This window comes from Lithobates pipiens, unplaced genomic scaffold (genome assembly GCF_037356315.1).
Source record: "Lithobates pipiens isolate NorthernLeopardFrog02 unplaced genomic scaffold, aLitPip1_a1.2 Scaffold_13, whole genome shotgun sequence".
NCBI classification, from domain to species: domain Eukaryota; kingdom Metazoa; phylum Chordata; class Amphibia; order Anura; family Ranidae; genus Lithobates; species Lithobates pipiens.
In genome coordinates, this window is record NW_027507718.1 from 225,859,709 (window position 1) to 225,877,463 (window position 17,755).

The following is a 17,755-nucleotide window of genomic DNA, read 5'->3' on the forward strand; positions in this document are numbered from 1 at the left end:
TTTCCCTATTGGCTTGTTATAGCAGTGATTTCTAGAAATCTCATGTAATATGTCTTGAAGCATGTCTTCAGTTTCCAACAACTCCTATATCATTGCTCACAGTCAGACAGCCTCCTGTAGCATGCCCCCCCCCAAGTCTTGACCATCACTTGCATTGGGTTTGCATTTTCTGAACAGCTCCTTTTTCATGTCTGCAGTCTCTAAACATCTCTTGTACTTTGTCTTCAGTCTATGAGCATCTGCTGTACAAAGGTCTACAGTCTCAGACCATATCTTGCATCTTGTGTACAGTCTCTGAAGATCTCCTGTACCAGGTCCACAGTTTTTGGCCATCTCTTGTATTATGATACCAGTCTCCGACCTTCTCCTGTATCATATCTGCAATCTCTGTCCATCTCTTGTACCATGCCCATAATCACGCTTTCCCAGTAAACTAAACATTGTGAGTGTTAAATACTTTTTTTATCCAATTAACAGGTATTGCAGAAGAAATGTATAAAACTTTAGAATGAGGAAGGATTACCACAGTCTGAAAAATGGCTAAACAAATATATTTATTAAGATGCTGGTTCACAAATAGCACAATCTTGGTCCTACTTTTCTTCATTTACCACACAGTGATCGAGAGAAACAGAATGGCCATTACTTCAGTACAAAGTTGTAGTTAAAATGTTTTAATAATTACTTTACTAATTGAATATCATATATACTAAGGCAAAGAGTAAATTAAGCCATAATAAATGTGGGCTGCGCAGCAGCAATATCAAGCACGTTATTCCAGTGGTTTACACCGAAATGAATGATCCTGGATAGGGATGGCATCAGGGAGCTGGAAACACAATGTCATAAATCTCTTTATAGTGCTCAACAAAATGCACCTCTAGTCCTTCAGTGATGAACTCGGCCAGGTCATAGTAATCTTTCTTATTTTCTGATGGTAGGATGATACAGGTGACACCTGCTCTTTTAGCCTGCAAAGAGATATATGTTATTATAAACATGCTATTCTTCTAGTTAAAAGGCATTAAAAGACGGACTGAAACCATAACCCTAACCCATAACTAATTTCCCCTAGTCTTTCCCAATAAATTATAAAATGACATGCCTAATGAGCATTTTTTTTTTTCTATGACTGGACCCAGTGCATGCACGCTAAATGGAGACCAGTCTACAGGGAGTGGATTAAAAGTACTGGATTTTCTTTGGCGCCTTTAAAATCCTTAGCCTTTGTTGCCTCCTTTCTTTTTGTATACATGTAGTATTGGGATGTGGTGCCATTGGATGTTTTTTTTTGTTTAATAAATGTTTATTGGAGATAAACAACAAACATGTACTGTAGAATTCACAAACAAACATACAATCAAACATACAATCAAACATACAATCAATGCCCAATCCCACAAACCAGGGGGCAGGATGATCAATTAGCACTAGAGCAGCTTGGAATCAGTACAGTAAAACAATAATAACGGAAGTGCCAAAGGAACAAACATTCTGGAGGTTATGAACAAGGTGCGCAGCACCTATAAAAGGACCGGGCATCATGTTGTCTATCATAGAAACTGAGAAGTGTAATTAAAGAACAGATAAAGGCAAGAGAGTGTAAAGAAAAAGGGGGGGCAGGAAGAACAGAAACGAGTCAGGGAGGGGAAGGGAAGGATGGGGGGAGCGGTGGCCTGCGTGGTAACATTCAGCATACACGGCTCAGTGGGGTTGCGTTAAGATATCCTTGTAGAATGTAGTTGAGGTAAATTCCCTCCAACAAGACCAAGTCAAGAGGGTTTTTTGAGAGGTATTCTTATTAGTATGAGTAAAGTCCTCCATGAGGTAAACTGCCGCTATTTTATGCATCCAGGTTTTCAGTGACGGGATCTTGGGTTGACCCCAGAAGGCAGGAATAAGTGCCTTAGCTGCGTTCAGCAAGTGGGGGATGATGGAGCGTTTGTACCGGCCCACCGGATCTGTAGTAGCATGGAAGAGAATGGTCCAGGGATCATTAGGGAGGAGGATGCCAGTGATACGTTGTGTAATCTGGATGATGTCAGACCAAAACTGCTGAATAAGGGGGCATGACCACCAGATGTGTGCATGAGTGGCCCTAAATCCACAGTTCCTCCAGCACAACGGGGAATTTTCAGGGAACATCTGGTGTAATTTCACAGGGGTGTAGTGCCATCTGGTGAGCAATTTATAATTAACTTCGGCAATTTGAGTAGCAATGGATGAAACATGACATAGTTGTAGTACCTTCCTTTTTTGTAAATCTGTGAGGCGGATATTTAAATCATCCTCCCATTTGGCCAGATAGGGCGGGAATGAGTTGTGAAGGAGTCTGATGAGGGCCTTATAGAGCAGTGAAATGCAGCGTAGGGGGGGGGGTCTTTGGGGTAGAACACTACCTCAATTTCATTCAAAGTCTCGGAACCTCTCAGTGGTTGGGGCAAGGCCCTCAGGAAGCAGCGTAACTGAGCATATCGCCACCTGTCAAGGAGTGTAGCTGGTTTAGCACCGAGTATATCCGACAAAGACTTAATGGTAGAGTTCCGGAGGACTTGGTGTATCATCAGATGCCCATCCGAGGACCAGGCCCGGAAGCCTGGATCTAGCAGACCCGGTAGAAAGTACTGATAGTGAAGAAGGGGCATTAGAGGGGAGTTGTAAGACCAGGAGCACTGTCTGTGAAGGTTGTCCCATATAGCCAAGGTGGAGGAAGTAAGGGAAGAGGTGTCATTGCCAAGGCGTCTGTGTATTCGAGGGATCCACGGTGCAACCGTGAGGTCTGCCCCACACAAAAAGCGCTCCATGGACACCCACAGCTTGGTGTTAGCAGCGTACTTCCAGTCTGCCACCCTGGAAAGTACTGCTGCATAATAATACAACCTAAAGTTTGGAAGGGCCAGACCCCCAGCATCTTTGGCACGATATAAGACGTCCCTAGACACTCTGGGATGACTGTTCCTCCAGACATAGCGGGAGATCATGGTCTGTAAAATTGCAAAAAAACCTATAGGTACCCCCAGGGGAATCATTTGGAAGAGGAATAAGACTCTGGGCAATACGTTCATTTTAATTACGTTAACCCTCCCCAACCAGGAATGTGAAAGATTCTGCCATTGGATGTTATGCTGCATCTCTGTGATTATAAAGTACTAGATATCACCATATAAAAAGGCTGACTGCTGCTGGGCAGCCAATACATATATACACACACACTATATATATATATATATATATATATATAGCATTTCTCTCTCTCTCTCCCTCTATATATATATATATATATATATATATATATATATATATATATATCTATATCTATATAATCTACACCTGAATTCTGGGAATATACTTTTTTTTTGTTATGATGTCCAAGGTCTATGGTGAAGCCATTTATGAGCTATTTAATTGCCAATGCCAGATTTTTACATTACAAAGAATAACAGCAGAGGTAGAGACAATTTATTTCAACGGAGGGTAGAGGTGTGGTAGGAGATCATGTACAATAAACAATCACGAATAATGCAGCCTGCCAGCACATAGCCACAACTTAAAGTGATTCTGAAGGAAAGAGTTAAAAAAAACATGTTATACTTACCTGCTCTCTACAATGGTTTTGCACAGAGCAGCCCTGATCCTCTTTTTTTTTTTTTTGGGGTCCCCTGTCGGCGCTCCTGGCTCCACCCCCTGCTGAGTAATGCCAAAAGCAAGCCTCTTGCTATGAGGCTCCCGGGCTAAGCTTTGTGGTCCATTCACCCTGCCCCTGCTCTCTCCTCATTGACAGCACTGTGTGAGCCAATGAGAAGAGAGAACCGGGAGAGGCACTGCTCTCATGCACATTGCTGAAACAAGATGGGGCTCAGGTAAGTATATGGGGGGCTGCACTCAGAAGACTTTATACCTTAATAATTAGAATGCATTAAAGGGGTTCTAAAGGCAGAAGGTTTATCGTAATGCATTTTATGCACTGAGATAAAAAAAAAAAAAACCTGTGTGCAGCAGCACCCCAATACTTACCTGAGCCTCATCTCAGTCCAGCGATGTTGCACAAGAACCTTGGTTGTCCTGGACTCTACCTCCTAATTGGCTGAGACAGCAGCGGGCACCATTAGCTTCCACAGCTGTCACTCAAAGTTAGTGAGCCAATGAGGAGAGAGATGGGGAAGGGCCATGGCTCCATGTCTAAATGGACACACAGAGCAGGAGAAAGGGTCCAGCAGCTCTGGCGAGGGCCCCGAGAAGAGGAGGATCTGGGCTGCTCTGTGCAAAACCACTGCACAGAGGAAGTATATACAAAAAAAAACACAAGGCTTTAATATCAATTTTAAGTTGAAAAACCTTGAGCCTTTAGAACCACTTTAAATACATTTTTTAAGTAGAAAAACACTTTAAAACCAGTATACAGCATAATACAATATAAAAAGAACAAGCGTGTGTGTGTGTACACGTGTGTATGTATGGTTGACTTTTTACTATATCTGGAGCATAGTCCTCTCATCTTTTATCTGCTTGGCTGTTCTAACACTGCATTCCTACTGTAAAATGTATTACTAGACACATTAAGGTTCACAAGACATTAGCTGATCTTCAGAATGTTTATACTGTCACAGTGATACAAGCAGAGAGTAAGCATGGGGATTTGAGGTACTTTATCTCATACTCACGGCTATAGTTTTTTCTTTGATACCGCCTACAGGTAGGATTTTTCCTGTCAAAGACACCTCTCCAGTCATTGCCACATTTTGGCGAGCAGGATGTCCCAAAGCCAAGGAAAGAAAAGCAGTAACAATAGTGCAGCCTGCACTAGGGCCATCCTTTGGTGTAGCACCCTAAAAAGAGCAATACTGTATATCACTTGTTGTAAATGAAAAAAAAAATTGTTGCGTAAGGTTCATCAAAAGTGAGTACACCCCCCTCACATTTTTCTAAATATTTTAAGTGAAAATTGGGCCAAATTAGGCCCAATTTGGACATTTTGTATGTGGCCACCATTATTTTCCAGCACTGCCTTAACCCTCTTGGGCATGGAGTTCACCAGAGCTTCACAGGTTGCCACTGGAGTCTTCCTCCTTGATGACATCACGGAGGTGGTGGTTATTAGAGACATTGTGCTCCTCCACCTTCCGTTTGAAAATGCCCCACAGATGCTTAATAGGGTTTAGGTCTGGAGTCATCATCTTTAGAACAGACTTCCTTCTGGGACGACAGCCATTCAGACCAATATGATGCAATGTATAGTCTGAGCTTGGACAGGCTGACCCCCCCCCCCCCTCCAACCTCTGCAGCAATACTGGCAGCACTCATACGTCTATCTTCCAGGGGCAACCTCTGGATATGACGGTGAGCATGTGCACTCAACTTCTTTGGTTGACCATGGCGATGCCTGTTCTGAGTGGAACCTGTCCTGTTAAACTGCTGTATGGTCCTGGCCACCATGCTGCTGCTCAGTTTCAGGGTCTTGGCAATCTTCTTATAGCCTATGTCAGTGATGGCAAACCTTGGCACCCCAGATGTTTTGGAACTACATTTCACATGATGCTCAATTACACTGCAGAGTGCACGAGTATCATGTAAACTGTAGTTCCAAAACATCTGGGGTGCCAAGGTTCGCCATCACTGGCCTAGGCCAACTTTATGTAGAACAATTCTTTTTTTCAGATCCTCAGAGAGTTCTTTGCCATGAGGTGCCATGTTGAACTTCCAGTGACCAGTATGAGAGAGAGTGAGCGATAATACCAAATTTAAACACACCTTCTCCCCATTCACACTCGAGACCTTGTACCACGAATGAGTCACATGACACCGGAGAGGGAAAATGGCAGTTTAGACATTAATGGCTGTGTGCCGAGTTATTTTGAGGGGACAGCAAATGTACACTGTTATACAAACTGTACACTCACTACTTTACATTGTAGCAAAGTGTCATTTCTTCAGTGTTGTCACATGAAAAGAGAATAAAATATTTACAAAAATTTGAGGGGTGTACTCACTTGTGGGAGATATATAATATATAAAAAATAAAATAAAATTGAATATAAAAAGGAAGAGTGACCACAAAGAAAACTAAACTTTAACCATGTATATAGAAGAACTCCTTCAATGTAAGAGCTGTTAACATGGGGAATGGGCTACATCAGGAACAAGCTCTGGACATATGAATTTTTTATTTATTTTTTTAAACAAAGTTGGATGTATTGCTAAAATAAATAGCATATAACTGTATATTAACATTATTATTTGAGTGCTTTAGAGGAACTAGAATATTTTTTTCCCCATTGGGACAAATTGGAACATTTTTTTTTATAAAGGTTTATTTTTTTTGCCATCCTGTGGATACTATGCTGGGTGCTATGCTATTACAGGACCCTGTCCATCTGTTACAGACAAGAGGAGACAGGGAGATCCCAGTAGTCCTATCCTTCTCCTGTCCCAATACAGTATGGTGAGGGAGTGTTGGCATCGTAGGACAAAGTGTGGTAGTGGCAGAATCACCAGGTAAAAATAAAAGGGAAAAAATATGCAGGTACCACATGCATTACATTTCATTTTTGTGATGTGATATGGTTTTAACCACTTTCTGTCCGCCCCAAAGCAGATTTACTGCTATAGGGCGGCTCTACTGTGCAGGATTGCATACATATAACGCGATTCTGCACTTCCGCCTGCAGAGGGCACACGCATGATGCCGGCAGCCCACTACTGCTGTGATTATTCACAGCAGAAACCGATCTGCGGGTGCAGGGCATAGGATTTATTTTGTGTTCAATCCATCTCTTCCCATAAAGCACCCAACAGTACACAAAAACACTGGCTATGCACACAGTTAGCCCTTTGATTGCCCTAGATGTTTAACCCCCTTCCCAGCCAGTGCCATATTACAGTGAGTGTATATTTTTAGCACTGATCACCGTATTAGTGTCGCTGGTCCCCAAAAAAAATGTCCGTTGTCTGATTGTTTGCCGCAATATCGATGTCCCGCTATAAGTCACTGAGTGCTGCCATTACTAGTATAAAAGATAAAAAATAAATGACTAAAATAATTCCATAAAGCTATACTATAGTTTGTAAGCGCTATAGTTTGTAAGCGCTATAATGATCGCTTATTGTGTTTTTGTATTTTATTTTTTTAGCCAAAACTTGTAGCAGAATGCATATTGGCCTAAATTTATGAAGACATTTTTATTGGATGTTTTATTGCAGAATGTATAAAAAAATGTTGTGTTTTTTTCAAATTTGTCTGTCTTTTTTGTTTATAGCGCAAAAAAACAAAAAAAAAAAACAAAAAAAAAAAAAAAAAAAAAACGCAGAGGTGATCAAATACCACCAAAGAAAGCTCTATTTGTGGTAAAAAAAATTACAAATTTTATTTGTAATTATTTTATTATTTGTGTTCGACGTTACACGACCGCACAATTGTCCATTAAAATAAAAGTGCCGTATTGCAAAAATCTGCTGATCATGAAGGGGGGTAAATCTTCTGGAGGTCAAGTGGTTAATTATGCACATGGGTTTCACTTTTGACAGTAAAAATCGTGTTAGAATATAAAATCTCATTTAAAATGTTGGACCGAGCATAAGATTATCTTTTGAACTACTTTCCATAATTGGTCACTGAGAAGCTCTCATGCCAACAGAACATATACACAGTGACCAAACAGCTTAATGCACAGCTGCTTTTCTAAGCTGCTAACAGGGATTATCACTGCCATTATGGCCCCTTTACAACTCAATGCTCTCATTCCTGCTTTCTCTTCTGAGGTCCAGAAAAGGCCAGGCACCCATTATCAAACGGACACACATTGCCTCAGACCACAGGTTTGGCCACAGGGCTCTATTAATTGTTACTAGCGTTTTTATTACTGCAACATCAAAATATGATTTAATAATGATAATTTTCATAGCTAACACATGCACTTTCAAAAGTAAATCTTACCTCTGGAACATGCAAATGAATGTGTGAGGTAACCAAAAAGTCATTATCTGGTTGTTTCTTCATCAGGAAGGCACGAGCAAATGTATATGCAATCTTGGCACTTTCCTTCATAACATCCCCAAGCTGTCCTGTTACTTCAAGGGAACCATCTTTTTTTTCTTTGTCCAATGGACGTCGAAGAGAAGTCTCGATAAACAGGGTAGAACCACCTGAAATTAACAAATGGTGAACAGTGTTATCGCAAAATTTGCATAAACCAAGCCCACAATTAAAGAGGTTGTAAAATCGCTGTGATTGGCCGGAGCAGTGATTACGGCAAGGGCCCTGAAGAAACAGCCGCTCCTTCAGTACGCGTGCGCCGATGATGTCGGCAGCAAAGTATATAGTAAATATCTCCTAAACGGTGCAAGCTTAGGAAATATTTACAGTATCTATAGGTAAGCCTTATTATAGGCTTACCTGTAGGTACGACTGAAGAGGAAGACTTTATTTGGTCTTTAATGTATGGCTTTAGTTTATAATCGAGACTTTACCAAGATTGGACAAATTCAGACCAAGCAGCCTTTTATTTCTGAAAAAAGGGGCTTTATATTTCGATTTCTATACCCAAAAAAAAAGCAGTAACGGGTCTTTGGTTACATGCAAATAGATGGAATGTGCAGGGCAGGCTGCAGGTAAGCTCTCATCTGTAACAAGACCTCCATATTTCAACATTTTCCTTTTTTTTCTGTAATTGATCAAGAGATATGCGACTGCTGTTGCTAAAAAGCAGATAATCTAGTTTGTGAGTGGGTATACCCAACCTAAAATAAAGATATGTGGCACAAAATTTTTTTTATAAAACCAAAAAAATCTATTATTCATTATTAACCTAAATGGCGATACAAACAATTCCTATAATCACCTTAATACATGCACCACACGAAATCAGTATCAATGCACCGCACCACACCAGTGTCATGCACCACACGAAATCTGTCATTGGCTGACAGATGATCACGTGTGAGGGGCCGGGATCAAAACCTTACTCGGATCGGTGATCACAGCATGTGCCCTGCAGGGGGCGCGCGCGCAAAAGGGAAGGACGTCCTATGATGGCTATAGGCTCATTCGGCTATAGCGTGGACCTCAAGTGGTTAAGTAGTTAAGTAGTTTTCTTTAGGTCAATGACAGATGCCCAAGTTTTCTGTTGGTAGTGTATAGGATAAATCAGTTTTCAATATTTTACGTTTTGGTGCCATTCAAGTAATTTCATTAAAGTGGATGTACACCCTCTCCTATACCCAGTGAAGTGACCAGCCTCAGATGATACACAGAGATGAAAGAAATCTCTCTACCTACGGTTTACATGCATCTCTGCTGCCTTCAGCTTTCTATAGTCTTTAGAATTCTAACATTGTGTTTGAATTTTTACTTCCTCATTCAGCAGTAGGAATATAGTCTTGGCATTCAATGTGTGACAGCTGATTGGAAGAAAGGTAAAAAGAAAACCCGCTCCCCTCCACAAGACAAGCTCTCTGCCAATATATAGCACCCACCCTGACACAAATTTCAGGCTAGTTTTATCTTGGTTGTCAGAGAACTTGTCAGAAGTATCATGCTGATAACAGAGGGACAAAACAGCAGAAAGACACAGGACTTATCGCTCTGGAGAGAGATAAGTAAACATTACAGATATGTTCCCAGGTCAAATTTCATGAATCGGGTTTTTATCCACTTTAAGATGCTTTTTTGTTAATTCCATTACTAGCAGCACATCTTCATTAACATGACCTTCATAGTGTGCGAGTGTGTGTGTGTGTGTGTGTGTGTGAGAGTGTGTGTGTGAGAGTGTGTGTGTGAGAGTGTGTGTGTGAGAGTGTGTGTGTGAGAGTGTGTGTGTGAGAGTGTGTGTGTGAGAGTGTGTGTGTGAGAGTGTGTGTGTGAGAGTGTGTGTGTGAGAGTGTGTGTGTGAGAGTGTGTGTGTGAGAGTGTGTGTGTGAGAGTGTGTGTGTGAGAGTGTGTGTGTGAGAGTGTGTGTGTGAGAGTGTGTGTGTGTGTGTGTTAGTCACTAATGCAGAGTACCCCACCATACATGTACAAATGCTCTATATATTATCTCATTCCCCAAGGACAGCTCTACACAGAGGCAAAGGTTTGAGCAGGTAAAACAATGGATGTCAAAGTAACTGCTTGTGAAAACGTAAGCATTTACAGTTTCACCACCCAATATTACAAACCTGAATGGAACTATTAACACAAGTAGTACTGCAATAGATTTTTGATTCTCACCCATAGCAGTCCATGCTAGGCCCATCACAACCCCAGGTGGAGTGACCTCATACATTCTGTCTACAGTGAAGATTGGCTTTCCAACAAAATCCTGAAGGTTGGATGAAGTTACGTCCACAGACTGAGCCTCCCCATTTACAATCTTATAGGCAGCCTTCCGAAGTACCTAAGTAAAAAAAGAGCCAATTACAAGAACGCTCATCTCCAGTGCTCCTCTCACAAGTTAACATAGCGTATATTAAAAAAAATGTAGTTAAAAATTTCACCCACCTTTTCTACTTGTTTCTGTAAATTCCGTACTCCACTCTCCCTGCAATACTGCCGGATCAATACAGTAAGTGCCTCAGATGTGATTTTAGCTTTTCCTTCACCCAGCCCACACAAATTAAGTGCCTGTGGCACTAGATACCTCTGAAAACAAAACAGTAGAGTCAGATATACACATATATACACACACACTGATGTTGGCCTGGTAGCAGTCTTGTCAAGGGTTTATAGTGAGGCAGAGAAAACCTTTTCTTTTCTTAGATCCTAATAAGCGCTGTTCTGAAGTCCAGATGAGGCTTTTTACAGCTTTGGGTGAAACAAATCCTCCATTTCTACGTCCCTATGTCCATATCTTATCTGGCAGCCAAAACTCATTTGTCTGAGCTGTAAACGGGTCTTTGTATATGCAAGCCAACTAAACTAATGCTTAGGTTTCTCTCTCTGCTGTGGGAGCCTGCCAGTTAAAAGTTTGAATAACGACAGAACACAAAAATATAGCTGTGCTGCCCGTTTTTGGGAACCCAGTAGGAGACAGCCTGTCAGCCAGGAAATGACCTGAGCTAGTAGCTCAGACCGGCAAATTCGCTTGCTTTTTTGTTTGGATTTGCTGTAACATTTCTGCATTTAAAACGGAGGATTTGTTGTGTGTACACAGGCACACACCCACAGTACATGCATATTAAAATACAGGGGATAGCTTACCTCTGCTATGGCCAATTTCTCCTGGGCCACATATCCAGATATATTGATCATCTCCATACGATCTCTCAGAGGCTCTGGAATCGTTTCTGTAACATTGGCTGTGCAGATGAAAAGGACCTGGGAAATGTTCATATAGAACTCATTATGAGAACATAAAACTTACTGCTTACAATTCAAGTAAGACAAAAAGAGCAGCAACACCCTAGATATGGAGATCTGATATAAAAAAAAACAGGAGGGAGTGTTAGCATGTAACAAATGTAAGCTATATATTTATGTGCTTTTAAAAAAAATTGTAGTCAAGTTACCTTAGACAAGTCAACAGGAACATCCAAGTAATGATCCAGAAAGTTTGCATTCTGCTCTGGATCCAAAAGTTCAAGGAGGGCAGAGGATGGATCGCCTTGGTACCCACGGCCAAGTTTATCCACCTGTGGAAGAAATAAAACATAAGATTTTCTCTCAAGAGATAAAAGTAAGACTTTCACAGGATGAAAGAGCTGAAGTCTCACCAAATATATAAAAAGAGCAGTGTTTACAAGCATCATAAAAAAATGGGTCACAGAAAGCACTGTCTACAACGTTCAATATTTTACCAGCCAAATGTCATGCTTTCCTGGTCATCTCCAAGAAAACACACCTGAGATAAACATGATGACCCTCATGAAGAGACAACAACCTATATACCCTTTCTCCAATGAAGCAACCGATTGGAAAGCATACCCATTTTGTAATTAAAAGGATCACAGTCCCATACTTTTGTAGTTGTGGAATGGCTTTTGGCCTCTCCACCCCAAGACTTTCCAAGAGTTCTATTAGACTGATCTTTGAAGCGAAACTCCACTTTTGTTGCAAAAAACAACACATTCCCCTCTGGGTGATCGATGTACATTGCATAGATTATAACAACCTTAGTTGCCGATTCCTACCTTTTGTTATTCTGAAGAAATCACTGTTTGTTCCTCTGTGCTGAGTGGGTCTAATGGGAGTGATTTCCCAATTATCAAAAAGTTGTACAAGTGCAGAGCACAAATGAGGCAATCTGCTGGCCCTGCATCCCTTTACACGTGTTCCTATTGGGAGTACCTCACCAAAAATTTAATTTTTGCTACAGAGGATGCCAGAAATCTGACTTGTATCTTAGGGAGACTTCTGGGAAAATCTGTGAGTCAATCACACAAGCAGGAAATTATGTTTCTGGGGGGTGGTCAATACACATTGTGTACAGAACTCCATATAGCCATATTACATTGCATTTTCAGAAAATTACAGCGGCTGCAGATTGAAAAGGAAAAGTAATTTTTAATTAACATTCGATTACAAAATGACTTGTGTCACAATTGTATACACTATATTATTTTTTCTTGCCCATTTTTTCCCCACCCACAAAAGTGAAGTTACCCTTTAATTTTATTCTGAACAATTTGGAGGCTTTAAAACAAATCCAAAATGGATATAAAAACATAACTTGCAGTTATGCAGTTACTTAAACATGCATTTTAACTGCAACTTGTGTAAGACGCTCTTGATTTAAGCTTCGTGTAAAGCCCTGTATGGCAGCACGCGGCCTGGTAGAGGAAGGGTCAGCACTAGGATCCAGGCAGGTTCTGCTGCATGCACATGTACTGCCGAGAACATGCTGGCAAGTGTAGACAGCAAGCAGAGGAATGATCTCAGAAGTATGGTGCTGTACCTTCATGTCAAACAGCAGGATGAGGAGTGCTTTCACCATGGGTTTCTGACTAGTCGGATCTGCTGCACTGAAGGTCAATGATATTTTAGGATATTAGCCCATCCCAAAAAAAACACTAGAACAGAAGCTGTACTGGAGCAAGTGGCCTTTCAGTCTTTGGAACCAATCTTTTTGAAACATTTTGTTTAAGGTTTCAGGCAAAACAGATTCTGCTGTGGTGGTACCCTTTGTACAGAGGTGCTACACACAAAAGAGAATTTGGATTAAAAAAAAAAAATATTCAAACTTTATACAAAGGTAAAAATCAACAGTAAAACTATATTACACTATCTGATGTATTTATACAGGACTAGTATTCTTTCCAGAGGACCTACCACTGCAAGTATCATTAACTATTTCAGCCCCTAGAAGGCTTTACCCACTTCTTGACCAGGCCATTTTTTGCGATACGGCACTGCATTCGCTTTAATTGACAATTGCGGGGTTGTGCGACGCTGTACTCAAACAAAATTGATGTCCTTTTATTCCCACAAATAGAGCTTTCTTTTGGTGGCATTTGATCATCTCTGCGGTTTTTATTTTTTGCACTATAAAACCAAAAATTAAAAAATTTCTGCTATAAAACATTTCTAAAAAAAAAAAATCCGTGATTTTTAGCGGGACCGCGACATTGCGGCGGGCAGATTGGACACCCAATGGACATTTTTGACACTGTTTGGAAACCAGTGACATTACTACAGTAAATCGGTGCTAAAAATATGCACTATTGTACTAATGACACTGGCATGGAAGGGGTTAACCGGGCGATCAGCTTGTTTCCCTCACGCTGTGTTCTAACTGTATGGGGGAAGGCCTCACTGGGACAACACACAGATTAATTTTCCTGCATAGCAGAAATACAGGATCTGGGTGATCTTCCCTATCAGAACAAAGATTTGCCTTGTTTACACAGGCAGATCCCCATTCTGTCACTGCAGGGAACGATCGCAGGTGGCCATCGATTGGCTCCCCCGCACGCCCACAAAAGAGTTCATGAGCTGACGTACACCTATGGCAATTTGGGCAGCCGAGCCACCTTGCCGCAGTATAACTGCGATGGGTGGTCGGCAATTGGTTAATGCAGTCTCTCAACCTTTTCAACACAGTGGAACCCTTGAAATAGTTCTCCGGTCTCGAGGAACCCCTGCTAAAAATTAGAACTCTACAACTCATGATACATTAATTTGATGGTCAGTGAGAGGAATGTTCCTTACACTTGTGATCATTGGGAAGAATTACCTCCTTACAGATAGCTAAAAAGATGAATGGTGTCAGTGGGAACTTATCTGGTCGGCAGAAATTGCCTAATGCTGAAGGAACCTCTAGCAACCTCTGGAGGAACCCTAGGGTTCCACGGAACCCTGGTTGAGAATCACTGGGTTAATGTATAGTTTAAAGGAAGATCTGTATTTTTTTTTGTATGTTAAGCTCAACTTGTTTTCTTTTCAATTATTAAGTATATATTCTTTCATAGTGTTTACATGTGCAGCATCCACAACTATCTCCTGAGGAAGCTAAATTATAGCGAAACATGTTGAGTGAATTGAATTAACTGCATAGGACATGTAAAATGATTTTCTTTTTACAGTCTATCTTTAAATATTGAAACTTTTTTATTCTAAATTATTTGTGTGTAGCACCTCAAAAACCCAATTTTCTTAAAATTTGCCTATTTTCCACAACTTCGAGGGGTGCAGTGCTTGTGACTCTCAGACACTCAGCTTAATTTCCCAATAAGTAGAATAGAGAAGTATGTGGCGAATTCTGGGGAATATCTAAAGTAATTCCACAAAATACTGTTCCTGTCCAATTATAATTTTTCCAGGAGACCATCTGTTCCATGTGACTAAAGCCGCGTGTGTGTACACAAGTCCGTTGGACAAAAGTACAAACACTCATGCTCAGAAGCAAGGAAAAGCCAGAAGGGGTCGGCCTTCTAAACTAGCATTCGTAATGGAGAATTGACATTTGTAACGTGGCAAATTATGAATTCTCAAAATGCAGCGCACATTTGCCTCTTAATGCGATAATAATGAAGCTGCTTTGCTGGCGATACTGATGGAGTTATTGCAAAAAAAAGTTCACTTTTTTTTTGTCTAGCGATATCAATAATGATAATACTATGCTTTTTTTTTTTTTGGGCAAGTTACCACAACACCATTATCCCACAGTTTTTACGATCAAAGATACAACTATGTTGGTGTCCCTTGTCAATTTTATATTGCATTTTTTTTTTTAAATCTAACTGCCTACTTTTCCAAATAGCCAAATATTTCCCACAATTTTTTTATTGTGCATTAAAGAAAGAAAACAAATACAATTAGACATGCTATCTGCCAATAGAACTTAACCAAAAAGTACATTCTATGCCTCCAAAAATATAGAAAATTAAACAAATCAAATCATTATTATTCAACCAAAAAATAAAATAAGAGCCTCATGCATATGCCCTGCTTCTTAATATAGGGGGTCAACAATGCCAAGAGTTGGTGAAAAGCAGGGGTCCATCATCCGCAGATAGTTCCGAAAATCATCTGTATTATTCTCCTGGAGCTCCCGCTACAAAGGCATAAAACATAATTGGTCACGTTTAATAAAGAAAAAAATTTTTGGTCCATGAACTCCTCCTCCTGTTCCTGGACTGGACTTGGGTCAAAGTAATAACTCCAAGGCCAATAATAAATAAGACATCTCCGATTCCACAACATGTCTGGTTGATGAACAGCCATTTAGAAACTAAATGAAAAGCGCAAATCAACACTCACTAAACTTATACTAAGCAAGAAATTAGCAGAAGGAGCCCAAATGAGGGCGCTAAAGAACAGAAAACCCATGTAGTACGTCACTAAGTTTGTGTTTGTTGGCTGACAATTCCTGGCATTCGCCTTTGGACAAAAGTCAGAGGTTTTGTCTGCGGAAAATCCGATCATGTGTACAAGGCTTTAAGGAGTCCATCTCACGGGCCCAGACAACCAGAGGGGAGGGTTCGCGATTTACTCCAGTTTCTGGATAGAACAGTAAGTGCTGCGGTTAAAAAATGGCGGAGTAAGCCTTTCTTATTTTGCTTATAGGACCCAGGCATCACCGATAACAGTGTAATCAGAGGATCATTAGGAAACCCAGTTCCGACCAGTTTATGGTACAGTTGAAGGATTTTATCCCAGAATCGGGTGATGAATGAGCAGATCCCCCTTATATGTACCATAATACCTGGGGCATGCATGCACCTCCAGCAGATGTTTTATATAGAGAAGTCAATGTTATGCAGGACATAAGGGCATCAATACCATCTGGATAAAATCTTATAATTAGGCTCCTGAGCTCTGGTAGCTATGGAAGCTTTGTGAGTAAACAGTAGTATTTTATCCCAGTCTGTTATACTCAGTAAGAGCAAGGTCCTCTTGCCACTTAGAGAAAAGGCGTGGGTTTGATGGATGTGTCTCATTCAGGAAATGTTTGTGTACCGCGTACAGGTGTTTCAGATTGGAGAAGGATTGAACGTCCGTATGACAGAAAAGGGCATCATTCGAAAACGGAGCTGCGAGTATTCAAGCCAAACAGTCGTAGGATTATGACAGTGTGGCAGGAGGCTGGAAAGAGATAATGATCCGAGACAGATGCTCTAGAAGTCTTGGCCCATGATAGGAAGTGGAAGGGTTGCAGAGTCGAGGGAAATGCAAGGTCACCGAACAAAAATACCAGGGGAATAAGCCTTGTAGACAGACACCCCTGCAGGCAATAGACCCAGACATGTAGTGTATACGAGACCAAAAGTGGCAGGGATTCTGTGGGAGATATCTGTGTCGGGGGGGGGTCCATGGTAGTAGTTTATTTAATCCAAGGTTTTTTTATGTTACCATATGAAGTTACCAATGATGGCGTCTATGCTACAGAGGAAGCTGGGTGGATGTGGGACTGGAGAACCCATTTTAATACGTGCCCAACAATTAGGAAATGTGGGCAATAACCCCAGAAGTGTACTGTGTTCCTTAAATCAGATGTAAACGTGTTTGTGGGCGTGAGCTTGTTCCATAATCTACAAGTATGCACTGTATACTTGCAAAAGGTGGCACTGAGCTACTCCTCCTTCTGTGACAATGACTGATCCAATATCCTGTCACTGCTGCATTTCTTGCTACCACCATCTCTGTAACCAATTATTCTGGGTCCTGCAGTGATCCGCCATCATTGGTCAGCCAATGATGATCTAACTCTTGCACATGCAAGCTGGATTTATATTGTCTCCAGCATCTAGCCCTTTTCTCAGCAAGCTGAAAATAGAGCCAAACTGTACACTGCATGGGAAACAGCTTTTCTGCTCTTCCTCGTGGTGACTTTTTGTTTAAAAAATAAAAATAAAAAAAAAGGTAAATTTCTCTTTAACAGCAAGAGAAAAGTCCAATATAAAACAATAGATCTGGAGATTCACAAATGCATACCAACAAAATTTGCCACTGCATTACAACTCAGGCATACAGTATTCATTTTTTGCAGCTTACCTCATCAATAAGAATAAGAGGATTTTCAGTCTTTGTCTTTTTCAGGCACTGTATGCTTTTCCCTGGCATAGCTCCAACATAAGTCCTCCTGTGAGAGGGCATAAAAGTATGTTAAGTGAATCTGCTTCTAATTCCTTGCATAAAAAAAAAAAAAAAAAAAAAAAAAAAAAAAAAAAAAAAATCGCAGGTTTCCCTTAAAGGATAAGTTCACCTTAAAAAAAAAAAAAAAAAAGAAGAGGCAGTATACGTACTAATTTTTCTTTTGTAGGAGCCTGTAAAGCATTGGACCAGCTATCAGCATATCATGAGCTCCATACAGACTGTCAGTGTAAGCTTCACACTGGCAAGAAGAAT

The 17,755-nt window shown here is 40.7% G+C and overlaps 1 protein-coding gene across 1 annotated transcript in view; it reads right to left on the reverse strand.

The window, feature by feature from the left end:
- Positions 1 to 535: 535 nt before the first annotated feature.
- LONP1 (lon peptidase 1, mitochondrial) overlaps positions 536 to 17,755 on the reverse strand; it is a 44,764-nt gene continuing 27,544 nt past the window's right edge. Inside the window, exons 11-18 of the mRNA XM_077476278.1 lie at positions 17,402 to 17,489; positions 11,479 to 11,601; positions 11,171 to 11,287; positions 10,472 to 10,612; positions 10,202 to 10,367; positions 7,931 to 8,139; positions 4,662 to 4,826; positions 536 to 971 (exon numbers count right to left, since the gene is read on the reverse strand). Of these exons, the coding sequence (XP_077332404.1) occupies positions 822 to 971; positions 4,662 to 4,826; positions 7,931 to 8,139; positions 10,202 to 10,367; positions 10,472 to 10,612; positions 11,171 to 11,287; positions 11,479 to 11,601; positions 17,402 to 17,489 (1,159 nt within the window). The 3' untranslated portion in view covers positions 536 to 821. The remainder of the gene's footprint in view (positions 972 to 4,661; positions 4,827 to 7,930; positions 8,140 to 10,201; positions 10,368 to 10,471; positions 10,613 to 11,170; positions 11,288 to 11,478; positions 11,602 to 17,401; positions 17,490 to 17,755) is intronic.